This window comes from Colias croceus, chromosome 12 (genome assembly GCF_905220415.1).
Source record: "Colias croceus chromosome 12, ilColCroc2.1".
Taxonomy (NCBI): domain Eukaryota; kingdom Metazoa; phylum Arthropoda; class Insecta; order Lepidoptera; family Pieridae; genus Colias; species Colias croceus.
The window spans coordinates 7463437-7483631 of record NC_059548.1 but is presented as its reverse complement, the minus strand read 5'-3'; the positions used below and the strand labels follow the sequence as shown (position 1 = coordinate 7483631).

Below are 20195 nucleotides of genomic sequence, written 5' to 3'. Positions count from 1 at the left end.
TTGAAGACCCTTGGTCTAAACGGTTTAGTTACTACAGGCGTGAGACAGGAAAGATCTGATTTGGATTTGGTGCTGGATTTGATAAGAACTGAGTATCGATTAAGCTGATCAGTTGCTGCACGATACATTGTTAATAACATCCATACAAGGAAGGAAGAAATTTGCTCGCCTCCCCCCTGGTGCTTAAAAATAATAATATGACATAATGTAAAAGAAATACATAGAAAATTAATAAGGCATTTATTTTTTTTATTTTTAGCACAGTTCGGTAATAAATTTTACTATCAGTTCTTTTAATTATTTATGGTAGTACGTGTTTACTCAATAATTAAGTTAATTAGTAACTACTATGCAGTCACTATTCCACGCGGACGAAGTCGCGGGCACAGCTAGTATATAATAAATCTGTAGAAGGGTCAATTCTGTACATTGAAAATATTGAAAAAATAAATACCAGGGGGTGTTACTGGATCGATACCAAACCCAAATATGTGATTAAAAAAATTTTTGTCTGTCTGTCTGTCTGTCTGTCTGTATGTGAAGGCATCACGTGAAAACTAACGGTTCGATTTCGATGAAACTTGGTATAATTATACCTTATTATCCTGGGCGTAAAATAGGATACTTTTTATTCAGGAAAATAGGTAGAAAAAAATTTATTTTAATTTTTCAGTTTTATCCATAGACGTTGTTCTGTAGAACCGCGAACACACGTTGCGTATTATATTAGGCCTAGCCGTATTTGGGTCCAATACACACCAATAGATATTTATAAGATGTCATTGTCAGAGTTACTCAAAATGGAGAAATAAACCATCCACGCGAAGACCGACATCCGCGCGGACGGAGTCGCGGGCGGAAGCTAGTTATGGAATATAATATAAATTGCTATTATTTCTTTAAAAACTGTAGGTATGTAATATTTGTTTTTAGTAACATACATGCATCAGCAGAGTCAGGAGGTTCTGTTCAAGACTTCTTTCCATGGATGAAAGTGGAGAAAGTTGAATTAAATGCTTGATGTATGGGCTCTGAACAATTATGATGTGCTGTTCCAGATGGATCTGGATTTGTGACTTTTGCAAGTAATTACGTAACCCCTTTCATTTATCACAATATGTTATATTCATTTAATTGATCTCAAAGATATTCATTATATTTTTGTCATTGTTATGTTGATTTTTGCTTATATTCCATATATTATGGGTACCTAGGTATTCCATATTTGGTTACTCTTTTGTGATTTTGTTTTTTGTGTAAGATTTTAATTTGTTTACTGATATATTTGGTTTAAGGTTGTTAATTATTACTCATAGATGTACATGACTGATCAGTAAAAACAATAAACTGATTTAATTTATGTGAAGTTTTATTTTTATATCCCAAAAACAAAATGGTATTCCATATTTGGTGACTTTCCTCTAACCTGCCATGTAGATGTGGTTGATTAAGTAGGTAAGTCCATTTACTGTTTTTACAAAAGGCCAATCATAACTAATGCTAATTATTGGTTTAGAGATTGAAGATTGTTTAGGATTTATAAAATTCGACCAAAAAAAACACCAAGTAAACAATAAACATATAGTTTTATTTAATTTATCGCCATTATTTGCGCATCATATCGAAGTAGAGACCCTTGAGCGCGAGCAGGTGGTCGTGTGAGCCGCCCTCAGCGACGCGGCCGGCGTGCAGCACGCAGATGCGGTCGGCGTCGCGCACGGTGCTCAGCCGGTGGGCGATCATCACGCACGTGCGCCCCGCCTTCGCCGCGTCCAACGCTTCTTGTACCACCTGCACTCAATGTGCTTCCTTTAACACCTATCATATTTGTAGACAATCGACAATAGATACACGAAAGAACAAAAAAAGAGCGTGTCAGAAGTGAAACTCCTTTGGCTCCTTTTCCATTCAAGGATTCCAAAACCGTCGCCTTACCGCTTACTAGCAAAGACCTAGTGTCCTCTCTGACTAGATCAATAAATAACTTCATGCGAGTATATTAATTTTACTTTGTGGGCAAGAAATCTGTAAGAGCTTAGAGTCTAGAGCAGTATTCTTCAAATATAATACTGGTATTAACCTTTTCGCTCTCCGTGTCCAGAGCGCTAGTAGCTTCATCCAAAAGTAGTATCTTCGGATGGCGTATAAGCGCTCGAGCTATGGCAACCCTTTGCTTCTGACCCCCGGACAATTGAATGCCTTTGGATCCTATTTGTGTTTCATATCCCTAAAAATTAGATGACTTTTGAAAAAAAATCAAATAGACACTATTTAAAAGGAAACCTATTCACCACTTCCATAAATTTCGTAGCCTATATTATGATAGAAGCCAGTCAATTATGCATAGTGTTATTAAAGAGCAATTAAAAACAAATATAGTACCACAGAGCAAGTAACTGATATGGTATCTATAATATTAAAGAAGGTATGTGGCAGATGCACTTTTCAGATGCCTACATTTTAACAAGCAAATTGATGATTCCTTGTAATGGAATGCTATGTTGCATACCTACAAAAGCCACCTCTTAAATGTAACACTCATGTCATATATGGAGCGGACACAGAAAACTATTTATATTAACATTCAATTCATTTAATAACTCAGCCCCCGGAATCACAGACACAATAGAAAATCTAATGTGTCGTGGTCAGATCGGGCCGCTCGGGGCTCAATGGGTCTAATCTAATCTAATCTAATCTGATCAAGAATAATAGAAAAATACCTTCGGCAAAGATATAATAAATTCGTGAATATTGGCCATTCGTGCGGCGTCCACAATCTCTTGCTGGCTGATGTTCTTGGAAATTGCGCCATACGCTATATTGTCTCTTATAGAGCGGTCAAACAGAGTTGGTTCTTGAGACACAAGCCCAATGCAATCTCTAATTTGGTCCATACGCAACTGCGGTAGCGGTGTTCCATCTAACATCTAGCATTAAAAGTATTCTATTCATCAGATACTAATTTTCAACTATTCATGCAAGCTATATTAAATTGAACCAATTCTAATATTTTTACCAAAATCATTCTGTTGCGCAGTGCGCTCGATTTTGCTGATATTTGGAATGAAAACATAGTTAAATAGTCAGGGTCAACATATTATAACAAATTATTTAACGAAATCAACATTTGAATGGTTGAATAGAAGCCGAAAAGACAAGAGGGTTTGTCCGCGGATACAATCCAGATACACAGCTATTAACTCACAATGCATCCCTGATCAGGATCATAGTATCTCATCAACAGTTGTATGATGGTACTTTTTCCACATCCACTTTTTCCAACAATTGCTACGGTCTTACCACACTCTATCTGTAAACAATTTTTGAGTCAATATAACTTATATTGTGCTTATATGAATAGTAACTATATTCTTATTTATTTTATTGATAAACGAATGAACGAACTCGCATAACATTCCATGGCTATGGAAGCATCAGATGCGATTATTAATCAAAAATTGAAGGAAATTAGACTCCCTATATGAAATTATATATACCTACCTGAAAATCGAGTCCTTGCAGTACATTTACAGTTGGTCGGGTCGGATATTTAAAGTCCACATTTTTAAACGTAGCTTCCCCACAGGCTTCCTACAATATTAGGGAAGGAAATTATTTTACCTACATGAAATTACATTTTAGATGAAGTATACCTAGCTCAATCTTTTCTGTAGCAGTGGATTAAGGATTTGTGCTTCTTAATAGTTTGAGGTTAAGCTAAATAAACCTCTTACCGTTTAGAAGCTGTATATGGACTATGACAATATTCAGGGTAATTTTTCGCCATTTGCTCAAAACCAATAAAAATTGAGAATACTAACAAAATGGTCTATAGCTGGGACGTTTGGATCCAAGACCTTAGGTTTTGTATTGAGCAGGTCTATAATTCTAGAGGCTGCTCTCACGCCTCTTTGGAAATCTGGTGCATAAGTAAAAGCATTCTGTGCCTGATTAGACGCCATTTGTAACGACTGGGTTGTACTGAAATCATTATGTCAATATAATTGGTACAGTTATGAACACCTTGTTGATTATCAAAATGGTTTCTTCATATTTTTAAGTTTGCTGGACTAGTATCTCTCGTTTAAAAAATCTACAATTAAACAATGCTAAAGCGTTGATTATATTATTAAAGAGTCTCAAATTACATTGAATTGCACTTATCAAGTTACAATTACATCTATTCAGATTATTCTATTGCAACAGGATTGAAAGACGAGATCGTTGCTCAAGTGTTTCTGCTTCCCAAGAATTGGCTAAGCTTTTCAGAACTAATTATTTTAAAATTCGGTCATACTTTATTATTTTTTCTCTTCACAAAGTGCTTGACAGTTTTTTTATGATTTTTTTTTTGTTTATATTCGATAGTTCTGAAACTAGCACTTTAACTATTTTGTACATCCCTGAATGACAAGGACAACCTGGCAAAACGTTTGGATCAGCTAATGTAATATTAGTATCACAATAAGCTAAACTATTTACACGAGAACATCTTCGCACGCGATGCCGTCTGTCACGATGAGATGTCCACCATACGTGAGTGCAGCGGCGTTCACGAAGTTGAACATGGACCGTGATAGTCCCGTGACGAGGCCACGCCAGTGCGCCGCGCGACTCGCCGCACGCACCGCGGGCTCGAGCAACTCACTGTACTGCGCTACGATACTCGCCTCTTGACCTAGGGCTGCCACTGTTCGAATATTGGATACCGCTTCGACTGCCACCTGATTTCAGTGGTTTCGTTATGAACCGATTACCAATTCCTATGTTTATTTTTAGTTTCGATTTTTACTACGATGTACATTTTAATTCATGATTAACTGTATGATAGTCTAGTTACTAGTTTAATAATATATTTAATCATGAGTTGAGGTTAATCGCAATAGAAATAAGGTATACAAGAGAACTCGATTTTAATAATACCTATTAAAGAACAATAAATATTAAATACTTTTTCAACGAGATAAAAATGCATTGTACGTGTTATCAATTTATATCTACAGATTGCAATCTGTCTATAGATTTAGATAATGCTTATTCATTTTACGTAAAACAATAACTAAAATAAAATATTTCTAAAAAGCGTATAGATAATGATAGATAAGTATTATCTATACCAATTTTTTGTAAACCTTTGTGCTAGCTTCAAGCGCCGTTGCATATCCGGTGGATTCCTTATCTGTGGCCTTGCTCTGCTGCCAAATGACAAATGCAATGACTGGTGTGAAGCACAGCACGACTAAACCCACTCGCCATTCAAACCACATCGCCAAAAAAAATGCCAGCCCTACGGAACCCATACCTTGCAATATTATGCCCACTTGCTGGCCGGTCGCCTGCATTAAAAATAAAATTCACAAAACATTCACAAAATTATTATGTTATAGTGTCATAACAGATAAAGAAAAGATATATGAAATTATTGTACTTATATAATATTGTCACCGATCCTTGATGAGTGTGCAAAGTTTAAATTAAATGTGTTCGTAAAGAGTGTTAGAATCGAATCTAATGGAGTCGGTTACATAAAAACTTACAAACATACATGTGAAGCTCATAAGAGCGTGTTAAAAAAAACATTATCTATGCACTAATTGAACCGTTTATTTTTTATTTTTATGAATTGAGTCATGTCATGTTTATTGCGGATGTCTAGTCATTTAAAATTAAATGAATGAAGACTCACAAGCTTTAGAAGTTGAGCCTCATTTCACATGGAAACCAATCAATTTTCCTAAAATGGTTTATGTATAAAGGCTTGTACCACACTAACCCCTTGCACATAAGCAGCCTCTGAAGAAAGTCGCGCGCATAACGCACCAGTTGAATGCGCACGATCATCGAAATAGCCCACATGTTGATGTAATAAATGTGTAAACATTTTTAACCTAAGTCTCTCAGTTAGATATGCTCCTGCAGCACCGAATGAAATGGTCTATAACATAGATAAACATTAAAACAACTTAAGTTTTGGACTCTTTGTATTCACGCTAAGTTTTCATGGAATCAACTAAAAATGTTGCGACTAGCGATCTACTGCTTCCTTCAGTATTTGAAAAAAAAAATATTAACCTCAATCAAATTAGCAAGTCCAATGGCACAGCCAATCAATATACAGGAAAGAGATATTTTTTCTACTTTATTCATCAGTTCCTTTGGATTTGTATTCGACATGGCCTACGAGTAAAGAAAAATATGTTTTATTGTATAAACTTGTCTCACCCATATTTTAATAAAAGGAAAAATTCCATATATTAAAAGTTTTGTTTGATTAAGGATATCGTATTTGTTAATTACATTAAAACTGTGATGTGCTTTATAATAAGTATAGCAATAGACCAAAAAATCAAGGTCTCAAATCAAAGAATCACGGTCACAGGCGTAACGCAGGATCATCCTATTAGAGAAGGATAAAGTCATTCGATTGCAATTAGGCTTATCTTATGTTCACTACTCCCTCAAAAAAAAAGCTTCTATGGGAGTCTACAAACATAAAAATTAAACTCACACCAAAGAGATCACCAAAAAGGACAATGAATAAGGGTATAGAGAAACCGCTGACAATAGAGCACAAACAGCCTAACGTAACCAACTTCCATTCCGGGGCGTTAAGTGTTACCACACGCCAGAAAGAGAGGGGTGGTGCTTTGCGTTCCTCTTCTTTTTCTACCTAAAAGGTTGAAATTATATCATATGTTTGTGAACCACAAAAAAAGGTTTCACAAGGGTTTTTAAAGTAACGGATAAATCTGCAGACATTGCAATTTTTAGAACGGCTTCATATACAACTGAAAAATATATTCCCTCAATCCGTTAAAATTTATAATTGTAACACTATTAAGTAACATTTAGATACATTTCACCAATAATATGTTACATTCAAACAAATATGTGAATTTTAATTCCCATTAGGATGCTGGTGAATAATATTGATAAGATTGCATGAATCAACTTTTTAAAACAATATTAAATGGATAAACTAAAGGGCATAGCAAAGGGCAAAGCAAATAATGTGAAAAGGTTCAGATACAATTTTTGCATAATTTACTAACGAGTATTGAATCAAACTTGTTACCATCGTGTTCCGAAATCTGGGATACTTGCCGATTTATAAAATTATCTGCAAAAATATGAAAAAATACCTGATTATCTCCTAACACAAAATATTAACCTGACGTACATGATAATGCGCTTAGAAAACGCGATGATTTTACGTTTTTATGATTTATACATAACATACCTATATATAACTAACAATTAATACATGTCTATTCAAATTACACTAAGTTTTAAAAACAAAACGGTTAAATACTTGCCATCACTCATAACTCGAAGATTATCCCTGTTTTGATTAGCATGTTGATACATTTTATAATAATACCCCTTTAAATTTAGAAGTTGTGTATGATTTCCAGATTCGACAACTTCGCCTTCATGCAACACGTATATAATATCCACATTGCGTATTGTTGACAAACGATGCGCTATTATTAACGTCGTTCGACCCTCGGTGGCCTAAAGTAAAAAATGAAAATGTGTACTTGAGTAATTATTAACCGGGATCTGTAATCTGAAAGAATTTTGGTTTATTCGTTTTCTTCGGTCTCAATTTTGGATCATAAAATCATACAGTGATGTACACGCACCTTATCGAGGGCTCGTTGCACTTTGGCCTCAGAGGAGGTGTCGAGTGCGCTGGTCGCTTCGTCCAGCAGCAGAATGTGGGGGTTGCGCACGAGCGCGCGCGCGATCGCGATGCGCTGCTTCTGCCCGCCGGACAGCGACGCGCCGCGCTCGCCGACATATGTGTCATAGCCCTAAACCCCAGGTTCTAATGAATGAGCTATGGACAACACGCACCTTATCGAGGGCTCGTTGCACTTTGGCTTAAGAAAATGCCAAATTTTGAAAAAAAAAAAAAATTTTTTTGACGTGACAACGTCTTATAATTCGATAAAGCGTTACCTCGCTCTGACTCATCTGAGGCGTTCCATGTAAGGCTTAAAGTGCGAGCGAGAGCGCGGAACGAGCGACAAAGAAGCACAATCGGACGTTGTCACGTTCAACTATCGTCAGTAAACCGACTTTACAGACAACCAATTTTTAATAGAACGAATTTGATTTGTTCTTCTAGTAATAATAGGTATTGGATAGTTAGTTCAATAACTTTTGGTAGAAAAGAAATATATTTTAAATCATCAAATAGAAAAAAATATTACATTGGGCAATTTCGTGATAAATTCATGTGCGTAAGCCTGTTTAGCGGCATTTTCAATATCTTCATCGGAAGCTTCTTCGCGTCCATAACGTATGTTATTACGGATAGTAGCACTAAAGAGCACTGGTTCCTGCCACACCAAGCCAATCTGGGCTCGTAGCCATCGCACAGAGAAATCCTTTACATCGTGTCCGTCCAAAAGCACCTACATTCATAAAACGTGACTTACTATGCCATAATAAATGAGAAAACAAGTGAGTCATTGGTCGTTCTTTATTATCAGCTCATTTGTTTCTACATGATTATTAGTTTGAGACTCCCCGGCGCAGATAAGGCGGAGCGTAGCGCATCAAATAACAATAATTTATTCCGGAGGAGCATCGAGCTTTTGAATATTATTTTAATGAGAACAATGTCGATACTAGTTTGACACTGAAAAATGTTCTGCGCTGCGCTCCGCCATATCTGCGCCAGCCCTAAGCGTAGTATAAAAATATATTTACGGATCCTTCGATGGTATCATAATATCTTGATATAAGCTGAATTATAGAAGATTTTCCGCAACCAGAGGGACCCACCAACGCAGCCGACTGACCTCGCTGTACTGTGAGACTAACACCTTTTAATACCTGAAAAAAAATTGATCTAAATGATATTATATTTTTATAAATAATATACTAATCTCTTATTTATGTCTTACAGGAACATCCGGCCTCGAAGGATACTGGAACACGACGTTTCTCAACTCCAAGTGAGCTTCAAAGTTTTTAGGCTTGATTCCGCAATCCAGTAAAGGGTTGATTGTCGGTCTAGTATCGATCGTTTGGAATATTTGCGCTCCAGCTCCCCTTGCCGACCCAAATGTGTTCATAAGAGAACCGACCATCCCCAAATTACCTAATGCTGTCATAACTCCAAAAAATACCTAAAATATATTTACGGAAACTAAAACAAGTTCTGGATGTACTTATTTCCAAACTTTTCGATGCCAAAAGAAGAGAATATAATACATCCTACATATATTTAAAAAATATATCATAAGAATCATTTATTGAAATCAATTTTATAATTTTATCAAGACAATTTATTATTATCGTTCTTTCGTGCAATCAAGTACATAGGTACTTTCTTTTTGTTGTTTGCATACGATTGACCTCAAACAACACCTTATCCTATCCTACTAATATAAAATATTATGAATGGGAAAGTTCGTGAGGATGGATGTATGTGTATGTAATATGTATGTTTGTGGACATCCAATATTTCGATAATATTAAGATACTGGGCCTTATTATTGACGGCGGCCTGACATTCAATGACCATGTTGGGAACGTTTGCAAGAAGGCAATCGCCCGCTACAAGCTATTAGCGAGAGCAGCCAGAGTAAGTTGGGGGCTTAAAAAATATGTATGTTTGTTACTCTTTCCCGCAAATAATACCTGAATCGATTACAATGAAATTTAGAACACATATAGAGGGTAACCTGGATTAACTCATAGGATAGGTTTTATCCCGGAAATCCCACAGAAACGGGGACTATGTGGGTTTTTCTTTGAAAACGCGGGCGAAGCCGCGTGTGAATCTCTGAGAAAGGGCTAGGTATATATTTTTAATCCCGCGAAATCGAGACTACGCAGCGGTGAAGTAAGTGTAGGTAATAAACATAGGTATAGGTACGTATTCGCATTAAAAGTTAATTGTTTAATAAATGCTACTCACAGAAAACATAACATCAGCATTGTAATTCTGTGGTTCTTTTATAACAAGGTATATTCCGAAGTAAAATGATAATGCATATGAGCTGAATATGCAAAAAAATAAAAATCCCATTGATAAGCCAGTAAAACACTCTGAAATTGGTGTTAAACAATAAAATCTTATTAAGTAGATAATATTATTACTTTCGAACCTAATATGCTTTTTTAAAATTCGATATGATAATCAGTAATTTGTCCATGATTCAAATATTTTTTCGTGGTACCTTTCAATAGTCACAATAATTACCTACTGCAAAGATTCGTAATCCAACTCTACCTATACTTACCACGCTAACGTAAACACTTAGATCATTAAGTAACGTAAACATAATGACAATAACTTGTATTATTTTAAACTCTATCTATTATCTACTTTAAATATTACAATAAGGAATCTTTTTATTTACATTACCCTTTTGAATATGTATGTTTCGTGCTTTAATAAGACACTTTCTGTATCTCTCTATTTCCCTTTGCTGTCCATTAAATGCGTACACAGTTCTAATTGAGCTGATAGCTTCTTCAGCCACGGCACTAGCTTCACTTTTAGCGAGAGATTGTCTCTTATACAAACTATTAGCTATCTAGAATTAAAGTTTTATTAAACTGTTAAAATTTTAGATATGACTTAAAAGCTAAAAATGTACGTATTTAGGAATATCATCCACTCTGGTTGCTTATTTAAAAATAATTTAAATTTCAAGTCTGTATCCATAATATACCTGACTCTGAATGACACTTAAAAAATAAAGGATTACTTCTTTAAACTTCCAAGTAGAGTACTTTTGCGCAGCACAGTATATAATAAATATGTTACCGGCCAAACCCGACCCTAACGCCAATTTTGGCCGGTAACATATACATATAGGCTATATAAATGCAGATCTTACTACATATTACAGCAAATTTTCAGCATTCAAAAATATGAATCATAATAATTAAAATAATAAATTGTCCAAAAATTAGGGTACACAACCACATACTCGGCCTGTCAATCCCACCAATAGGAATGTAAGAGGCGCAGGCGTGAGACACAATAAGGCCAATTTCCAGCCTTTCATCATGGACATGGTGATACAACCCAAAGCCACGGATGCATTGTAAACAAATGACGACAGCTTATCCCCTATTCCTTGTTCCAGTTTTATTACGTCACTGTCAATAAATTACAGCATAAACTGGTCTATAAAAATCCTCTGTTTAAAAAAAAATCAACAAAAAAATCTACAATTTTATGAAACTGTGTAGTTATGAAAGAACGAAGAAACTTTATGGCTACTAAAATATCAGTCGCCTGAATGTAGGAAATATAATTAATAATAGATAAGCAACATTCCATATTATTATCGTAAACATACGGAATCCATTGTTTTATTTACTCTGCCATCTTTGATGCGAAGTCACCCGTTTGATGAAGGTCATAATAGGCGAAGTCCTGATTTAAAGCAGCTTTTATATATTCTTGCCTAATTTTTAGTACCTAAAAAGATAATGGAATCGTTCAAGTACATTTTTTCAGTAAGTCCACACCGGGATTTGAATTGAGAAATTTCCGTTTCTCGATTCAAATCCCTGTGCTTAATAATGCTCACATTTTCTTGCTAATTCTAATTCCATTCATAAAATTCTACCAAAGAGAAAGAATGGTTAACGATTCATTTCCACATTTCTGTGGTTGGTGGTCACGTTTTTTATCTTTACGCATTTTGTTGCATGAAAAATAATCAGATGTAAAGGTAGATACATATACCTTCTATTATACGTGTTTACCTGGTTTATAGCTGCGATGTTCATCAATGCAGTGCCAAGATATCCACCCATCAACAAAATAACGCCTACACCCGTGTACTTCAGTGAGAAAAGGTGCATCTCATGCAAAAATTTATCATTGACTAAGTTATTCTTATTTGACTTTGCATAATTAATCATGTTTTGAAAAACATTCGCAACCAATGTAATGGCATAGGGTAGTGAAATTCCCGAAATAAATGTCCCAAATAACGCCACTCCAATTAATATTTTGTCCCATTTTGATGCAAATCGAAACTGTAATTAGCAAAGCTGTAATTAGAAAATCGAAACTGTAATTAGCAAATTAGCAAAGTAGGTATCTAGGTAAATAATCGTTTCTAATTTTCTATTCATAAAAATTGAATTTCATGTAGTAGAATTACCTAATAATAATATTTACTTAATACTACTTAGTCCAAATTGCTTCATTAAAATCATATTTTTGTTATGGTGTAACTACAAAGTTGGAATTTAATATTATTTCCGTCCATATGAGTCGAAATCGAAAATCTCAACAATCTCACATTTTTTGTGTAGGTAACAAGTAAATCTAATAAAAGCGTGTTAAAAAGTATATTTACCAATGTAAAATAAGAAATGCTTCTTAGATTTGACTGATTAACACGAGTCGCGTCTTCTTTCCTATTTAGAAAAGAGATTTAAAAATATTTAACCCTTAAAATGTGTATTAATCTATACTAATAAGTAATTATATAAAGAGGAAAGGTTTGTATGTATGTATGTATGTGTGGTTTTCACGCATAAACTACTGAACCGATTACAATGAAATTTAGCACACACATAGAGGGTAATTTGGATTAACACATAGGATAGGTTTTATCCCGGAAATTCCACGGGAATGGGAACTATGCGGGTTTTCCTTTGAAAACGCGGGCGAAGCCGCAGGCGGAAATCTAGTGTAATATACTATAACATGAATAAATATAGAGTTAAGTTGCACAATGATATTAAACAATTTATTAATATGTATTTTAAGTAATATTGGTGTTCGTGCTTACTTCATTTTTGTCAAATTTCATAATTCATTGTTTATTTCATAAAAATCGGCACTAATGTCACCTAATCAAGCTTAATTGCCACAGAATACATAGGTAAAAGTAGCTAAACGCTAGTATTGCTGCAAGCCTAGCATGCGCGACGATCCAAGAGCACAAAGACGAATAAAGAATGCCGGGTTATTTAACCCGGCATTCTTTATTTGTTGTCGACTAAAGTACATAGATACTTATTGAAAATTTCAACTGCTTGCTTAGTACAAAAAATTGTATTAAATTCGTTTTCTTTTAAAACTCGAACGCTAAAGTGCTCCATCTTATGCATACGGATACTTTTTCATATTCATAATTCATATAAAAGTCTTCTTGCCTCTATAATAAAAAATCAAGAGATCTTAAATTAATTTAAGACTTCATATAATTAAACAATTTGGTATTACTTTTCATTATTTTGCATTCGGTAAATTAGGAGAACTTTTGATTACCGCCAAAAGTGGCCACTTTTGGCGGTAATCAAAAGTTCTCTAGAATAATGAACAGTTAGAATAGTGAAAAGTAATACCAAAAATACTACAAGTAATATACTAGCAAAGTACCGAGCTAGATTTTTTAAATTTGATCTGGTTAAGGAGTAAAAAAATAAAATGTTCGGTGGCGCTAGTTTCGGTGGTGTAGGCCTCTTAATAAGTTTATTTATTTACTAGCTTCCGCCCGCGACTCCGTCCGCGCGGATGTCGGTCTCCGCGTGGATGGTTATTTCTCCATTTTGAGTACCTCTGTCAATAACATCTTATATATATCTATTGGACCCAATTCCCAAATACGGCTAGGCCTATAATAATACGCAACGTGTGTTCGCGGTTCTACGGAACAACGTCTATATAGATAAAACTGAAAAATTAAGATTAATTTTTTTCTACGTATTTTTCCAGGATAAAAAGTATCCTATTTTACGCCCAGGATAATAAGGTATAATTATACCTACCAAGTTTCATCGAAATCGAACCGCTAGTTTTCACGTGATGCCTTCACATACAGACATCACAATCACATATTTGGGTTTGGTATCGATCCAGTAACACCCCCTGCTATTTATTTTTTCAATATTTTCAATGTACAGAATTGACCCTTCTACAGATTTATTATATGTATGTATAGATAAGTTGCATCTCCTAAGTAAAAAGTTTGCACCATGCGACCATTTCATGAAATGGTCTATTGGCCACATCACAATGTGATTTGAGCAGATCAATGTTAAGCAATCGTTTCTCAATATGGCCAACTAAACGCGCGGTTTTTTTTCATGAAATGATCAAAATTATTTGATATCGTAAAATAGTTACATTAATTATTGGTAGAGGCGCTGCAAGCGCTGTGTTTATGTGATAAGAATTAAGATGGCGGCCGCTGTCGAAAATTTTATTATTCGCAGTTAAAAACTTCATAATTCGTTTTTAATTACAAAGAATTTAGTTCGAGTACTATGGAAACTGCGGATATCTTATATACAAGAAAATATGCGTCCAGTTAAACTATTATATATCCTACTATATCATTATACATAATAGTTTCTTTTCTAAAAAGCGATTCGCTTCTGGCACTCGCCGGCCTCTGCCGTGGCACGCTCGCTTTGCTCGCTCGGCGTGCGTTGTTTATCAAAGTCCAACCTAAACTTACTGTTTCTTTGTAATAAGAACGATTCACTGGCACTTGGCACTCGCTAGCCTCTGCCGCGGCACTAACTTGAATGACAAGAAACAAATTCTTTAAATATTTTTTAATATATATTTTATCGACTCCCTATATTTTATACGATCTGGTCAAACTATGTTGAACACATCATGACATGCAACTATTTCACGAAATGATCAATCATTTCTTGAAATGAGCAATGAGCAAATGGGATGACGAGGCTCCCTAACATCATTTCTGGCACTGAGAGACCGGTTACGGTACTAGACGCTAACATAGCCGTAATAAAGTTGAATATCGCGTGCGCTCTTTGATCGCGTTCGAGCTCGAAAAGTAAGTTTCAATTCTTATTTCGTTTATAACTAAATTAATAATAATTGATCTAGAGAAAAAATATTTTGTGATTCAATAGTAAACTCTATTTTCTTACTGTTAACATTTATTTTATACATAAAGTCCAAGTAAATCTTTAAAAAAATGTAATAATCCTTAAAAAAAGGCATAATTTTTGAATAAAAAATGAATCAAGTGAAAATGTTACAATTACGTAACTGTAACATCGAAAGAAAAAGACCCAATAAATCATACTTATACTAAAGTTTCATTTTGATTGTATGTGTGCCTGTTTCAGAATATTAATGCAAATTCACATAAAATTTAGGGAGCCTCCCCTTAATTATGGTTGTTATGGTTGATGACTTAGGTTGATGATATTATATTATCATGAAAACTTTCGTCAAAGTATTCGAAGCGTCACGAAAAATTGTAATTTGTATGAAAATTTGAATACCTGCCCCTGCCGTGCGTTGATGGAACTAATTTTTATATAAAGAAAAAATTACGCCATGGCTCATGCTCTCGATGACGCTCGAATACTTTTGAGTTTTGACGATAGTTTTGGTGTTTGCGCCGAATTTGTTATTTTAATTCTAAAATTTTATCTCAAAACTGCGACTAATAATCTTACTTCTAATGTTAATCATTATGTGATGTGATCTGATGTGATAGAAAGTATTTTTAGACAAGACTAAACAAGACAAAATAATATATTACGATTCCTTAGTCATTGTATATTACCTACATTTACGACTCTGTGGAAACACCGACACAATCTTGAAAGTTGATATTGATAGAGTCACGAAGTCAGAAATGTCAACCTATATTTTGTAATTGAACTGACAATAACAAGAAACAATAATTAATTTTAGTGTAATAAATAGGTAAATAAACACATTGTTTAATTATATGAAGTCTTAAATTAATTTAAGATCTCTTGATTTTTGTAAAATATGTATTCTCAAACATTACTGAACAAGGTTTTCTTGAACATCTTGTTTACTTGTTATTGAGTTTCAAAATTGTTAGATTAGAGTTTATATGTTATTATCTTCTTTATTTAGTATTGAATATTCTTCTATGTATAAAATTGGTTTATAAAATTAACGTTCACGCAGTTGTTCCATTGCAAATCTTAATAATAATATGTTTTCTAAGTGTTTATAATTTTACCTATTTCAGTTAGGTACCATGGGTGGATGTCGGTGTTCATATAAAAACTGTAATATTAAGACTGATGGAAAGACTCACATGTTCCATTACCCAGTGTTCGACAAACTTCGATGTCACCAATGGCTGTTAAACGCACATAAACTAGATTTTTTAAATCTTAAAGTGTCACAGTTGAAGAATAGAGTCATATGTCAACACCATTTTAAGGATGATAATTTTATGAATTATAAGGTAATATGAGTATGGTAAGACATGATTAAACAGTTACTTCAAAATATAATTAGAGCAAATAATTGAATAACTATATATATTATATCATTATACTGAATTTACTTGCTGAACCTACTGTAGATCTCAAGCAGAATATTCCGCCGTGGTTGCAATAAAGAATATGCTGTGTTATATAAGACAAATAATGATAAGCATAGATGGTGTAAATGCATTAATTCATTATGTTTTCTCAACAACACATTGTACATTGCTTTAAAATAATTTTCTATTAATCTAAGATAAAAGTATTGTAAGAGCAGATATGATAGTCATCGCTTGGAATTTTTAAATGCATTCTAATGGCTAAATAAGTAGCACTATAGCAATTTTTACTATGAATAGAAATTAAAAGTTGACTGAGTTATTTCATTTCCATATATTCAATGTAACAGCTGTGATAATTGATATAGACTAAAAATATAAAAGATGTATGGCTTCTCTAGTTGAATAAAATTAATATGCACATAGTTCTAAACCTACATAACAAATTTTAGATTTAAAATAATGCAAGCATGTAACAAAATGTTAAATTCTGGTTTTATAAGGTAATAACATGGACAAATATTTTTCTATTTTAGAAAGATAAGCTGACTTTTGATGCTATACCTACATTGGATGGACCTTACTGTGACTCTTCTCAATATGAAAAAAACAATGAAGAAAACATGGAAGCCTTTCCTCTTGTATTGGAAGTAGAAAATGAAAATATATTATATTGTGACAAAAGAGCCAATTATTCTGTAAAATATGCAGATTTTCTAACAAACAGTGAAATTACTTTTGTAACTAATTTAAATATAGATAACAAATCAAACTCTAATGAAGAAAATGTTAATCATGAATTAAAGAAGGAAAATAGTCCTGCAAAACCTACACAAATAGAAAGGTACAGTGATAAATTAGTTTTTCAACCGAACACCAATATACAGCCAAGTGTTCTTTTGAACACAACAGAACCAATGATTAATATCTCAAATAACATTAACAATACAAATCAGTTAGCTGAAGAAACAATATTAAAAGAAACACCCAAAAGCAAAAAAGAAAAATCATCATCCCTTAATATAAAGTTCCCCGAACCTAAATTGTTGAGAGGCAGCCATATTAAGTCGGAATCAAACATTCCTATAAAAAAGGAGCCCAAAGTAAAAATTATATCTGAGAAAAGAATTAAAGATCCAATCACTATGCCCAAAAACCTTAAATTGGTATCCCCATCATTAATAATTAAAATGCCACAGAAAAAAACACCTCAGCAAGAAGCAATATCTGCGCAGTCCTCACAAAATATTGGAGATTGTGTGTTTAAGCCTTTAGATGAACAGTATGTTGTGCCATTAGAATTTGAATCACCAAATAATACAATTTCTGTGCAAACACCTCAAATTGATGCCAAAACAAGCAAAATATTACCCAGGAAACAATTGGCTAAACGCCTTTCGAAAATAGAAAAGCCAAAGGTGTCATTACTGAAAAATAAAATTAGTTCACAAAGAATAGCAGCTATAGAGGAAAAGAGAAAGTTTAACATGAAACTAAGAGACATGATAGAAACTTGCTTAGATAAGAAATCACCAATACAAAATGACAGAAATAAAGATATAAAAGATTATGCAAACGAAAGCAAAATAAACAAGCATAGAGATAGTGTTACTCAAGTGAGTACATACTTATCAAAGAAACCAGAGTTGCCTAGTGCACAGGAATATACAATAGCTTATTTAGATGCACGCATGAAAAGATTGGAAAATACGCTGTTGAATAAGATAGATCAAAACACGCAAAAAATTATAGAACTTAAAAATTCTATTACATCTCCAAAACCAATAAAAAAGACTACTACAGTTCAAACTCACGAAAATGAGGAATCATATAAGAGACATTTATATCAAGAAATTTCTAAATTCCTGAGTCCTAACTCGAATAGTTTAGTGTATGAAGAGTTGTTTATAAATAAATTTTCTTTGGAAAAGGCAAATGCGCCGGAAGTTAAAAGAAAACGCAGAAAGTGCAGATGATAATAACTTACTTTGTTTTTTTTATTCAAATTATTTTTATTTAAATATAGTATGATGGAATGATAAATGCATTTTATTAATATGTTGAATCATAATAATATGATTTATTAGTACATACTTATAAGCTTAGAATACCATACATATAAATTGTATTTACATAAACATAGAAACATACACAATACACATCCACATACACCGTAGTGAGACAAAGATAGAATATAAATTTAAACCATTTAGCGAAAAGAAAAAGCAACGTAACAGTGTGTAGTGTCAAGTGTGTACATTACTTGGCGCAAAAAAACCGCGTGTTACTCGTACGCGCATGTGTAAACATTCGTGCGAATATCGAAGACGCCTGTGTAAACAGCTCTCGCTTTTCGCTTTGAGATTCGAGGATACTGTTTTATATCACACTAGCTTTCCGCCTGCGGCTTCGCCCGCATTTTCAAAGAAAAACCCACATAGTTCCCGTTCCCTTGGGATTTCCGGGATAAAACCTAGCCTATGTTACTCGTGGATAATGTAGCTTTCGAATGGTGAAAGAATTTTTAAAATCGGTCCAGTAGTTTATGAGCCTATTCATTACAATCAAACAAACAAACAATGTTTTCCTCTTTATAATATTAGTGTAGACTACACAGAAAGAGAAAACTACATCTGTTTCTGTATAGACCCGACACATAAACTTTATAATAAAAAAGATCGTGCGTTCCGAGCACACGTGTCAGAAGTGAAACTTCTTTGGCAAGATTCAAAGATCGAAAATCGTCGCCTTACTCCATGACGTGAGGGTATTACTCCATGACGCATGCTTGAATTTTACTTGCCACCATCAGATCCTGTTTTTTTTTTATAACGAGGATCCTCAGATCTTCCTTTACAACAAAAAAGTTATATCAAAATCATACAAAAAAAATGTAGCCCAATAGCTATGTCCTTGTTGTGTGGTTTTATTTTAGTGCTCCGTTCCCATTGTGTCATTGTGTTGTAAGTCTTCCACGATAAATGGACTATCTAACAGTGAAATATTTTTTCAAATCAGATAAATATGTAAGTAAATATCTTTATTTGCTCAAATGTGGTTTACAAGTTATTTCAGACCCATGGACCCTGCGATTAAACAAGCAAACAAACTCATGAGTATTCAATATTTTATTATATTAGTGGGTACCTACATATCTAAAATGATCTTTATATTTTTAAGTCGGTTACAAAATTAATATGGAATTTCAAAATTCATAACGCTTCTCAATAAAATATAGGTAGGTAATAAAGTTAACATTTAGAAATATCATCGCCATCTACTGGAAGAAAATTTAAACAACCATTATATCTGAGGAAGTTTATAATAATACATTTCAAACTCACAACAGTTTGTTTTAAGGTGCTATATATAATTAGTTAAAGAGTAAAACAAAATGAAAAAACTAATTAACCATGATTCGCCGAAGGCTGCCAAAGAAAAGAACACTGTGAAATATACTTTTAAACATGCTGATCCTTCGGCAATAGAAAAAGAAGAAAATACTACAGTTCGGTGAGTGATAATATTCTATTTAAAGTTAGGTTAATACAATAACTTCATATTATATAAGAATTGTGAACAGAACTGAATTTAAAAATAGTTAAAGACTTCTTTTACTGGGAAAAGTTAAAAGAACTACTTACTTACTACCTATATATTATGCAATAATTAATTTTCCACTCAATTACATGTACAAATATAAACACATTAGGTACAAAAAAAATCTAACAAACATCTCATGAATTAAACAGTCGACTAAGTATAATATGACAGTATAACATGAAACCTTCACGACTGGTAAATTCAAGTGCCGCGAGAATTCAATCGTAAAACAGTTTGGGGTCACATCTTCACCGTACAACAACAGGATACCTAGGTTCTAATTAATAATACGGT

The 20195-nt window shown here is 33.7% G+C and overlaps 3 protein-coding genes across 4 annotated transcripts; 1 reads left to right on the top strand and 2 right to left on the bottom strand.

The window, feature by feature from the left end:
* Positions 1–1605: 1605 nt before the first annotated feature.
* LOC123696329 (multidrug resistance protein homolog 65-like) lies at positions 1606–11178 on the bottom strand. Of its 2 annotated transcripts, XM_045642440.1 has the most exons (20): positions 10962–11178; positions 10391–10562; positions 9941–10071; positions 8922–9146; positions 8725–8850; positions 8223–8426; positions 7650–7820; positions 7320–7518; positions 7056–7123; positions 6512–6673; positions 6076–6180; positions 5777–5938; positions 5136–5339; positions 4486–4727; positions 3825–3984; positions 3505–3594; positions 3209–3313; positions 2724–2930; positions 2081–2227; positions 1606–1791 (listed from the first exon to the last, which is right to left on the bottom strand). In XM_045642440.1, the coding sequence occupies exons 1-20, from the start codon at positions 11046–11048 to the stop codon at positions 1606–1608; spliced, it is 3153 nt and encodes a 1050-aa protein (XP_045498396.1). In that variant the 5' UTR covers positions 11049–11178. The 2 variants fall into 2 exon arrangements, with proteins under 2 accessions (XP_045498396.1, XP_045498397.1); XM_045642441.1 differs by lacking the exons at positions 9941–10071; positions 10962–11178 and having other exon boundaries at positions 10391–10450.
* Positions 11179–11239: 61 nt separating this feature from the next.
* On the bottom strand, positions 11240–12818 carry LOC123696357 (ATP-dependent translocase ABCB1-like). The gene is made up of 4 exons (XM_045642485.1): positions 12789–12818; positions 12351–12411; positions 11749–12024; positions 11240–11458 (listed from the first exon to the last, which is right to left on the bottom strand). The coding sequence occupies exons 1-4, from the start codon at positions 12791–12793 to the stop codon at positions 11354–11356; spliced, it is 447 nt and encodes a 148-aa protein (XP_045498441.1). The 5' UTR covers positions 12794–12818; the 3' UTR covers positions 11240–11353.
* Positions 12819–15625: 2807 nt separating this feature from the next.
* Positions 15626–18341, top strand: LOC123696340. The gene is made up of 3 exons (XM_045642454.1): positions 15626–15697; positions 15996–16217; positions 16835–18341. The coding sequence occupies exons 2-3, from the start codon at positions 16005–16007 to the stop codon at positions 18272–18274; spliced, it is 1653 nt and encodes a 550-aa protein (XP_045498410.1). The 5' UTR covers positions 15626–15697; positions 15996–16004; the 3' UTR covers positions 18275–18341.
* The last annotated feature ends 1854 nt before the right edge of the window (positions 18342–20195 follow it).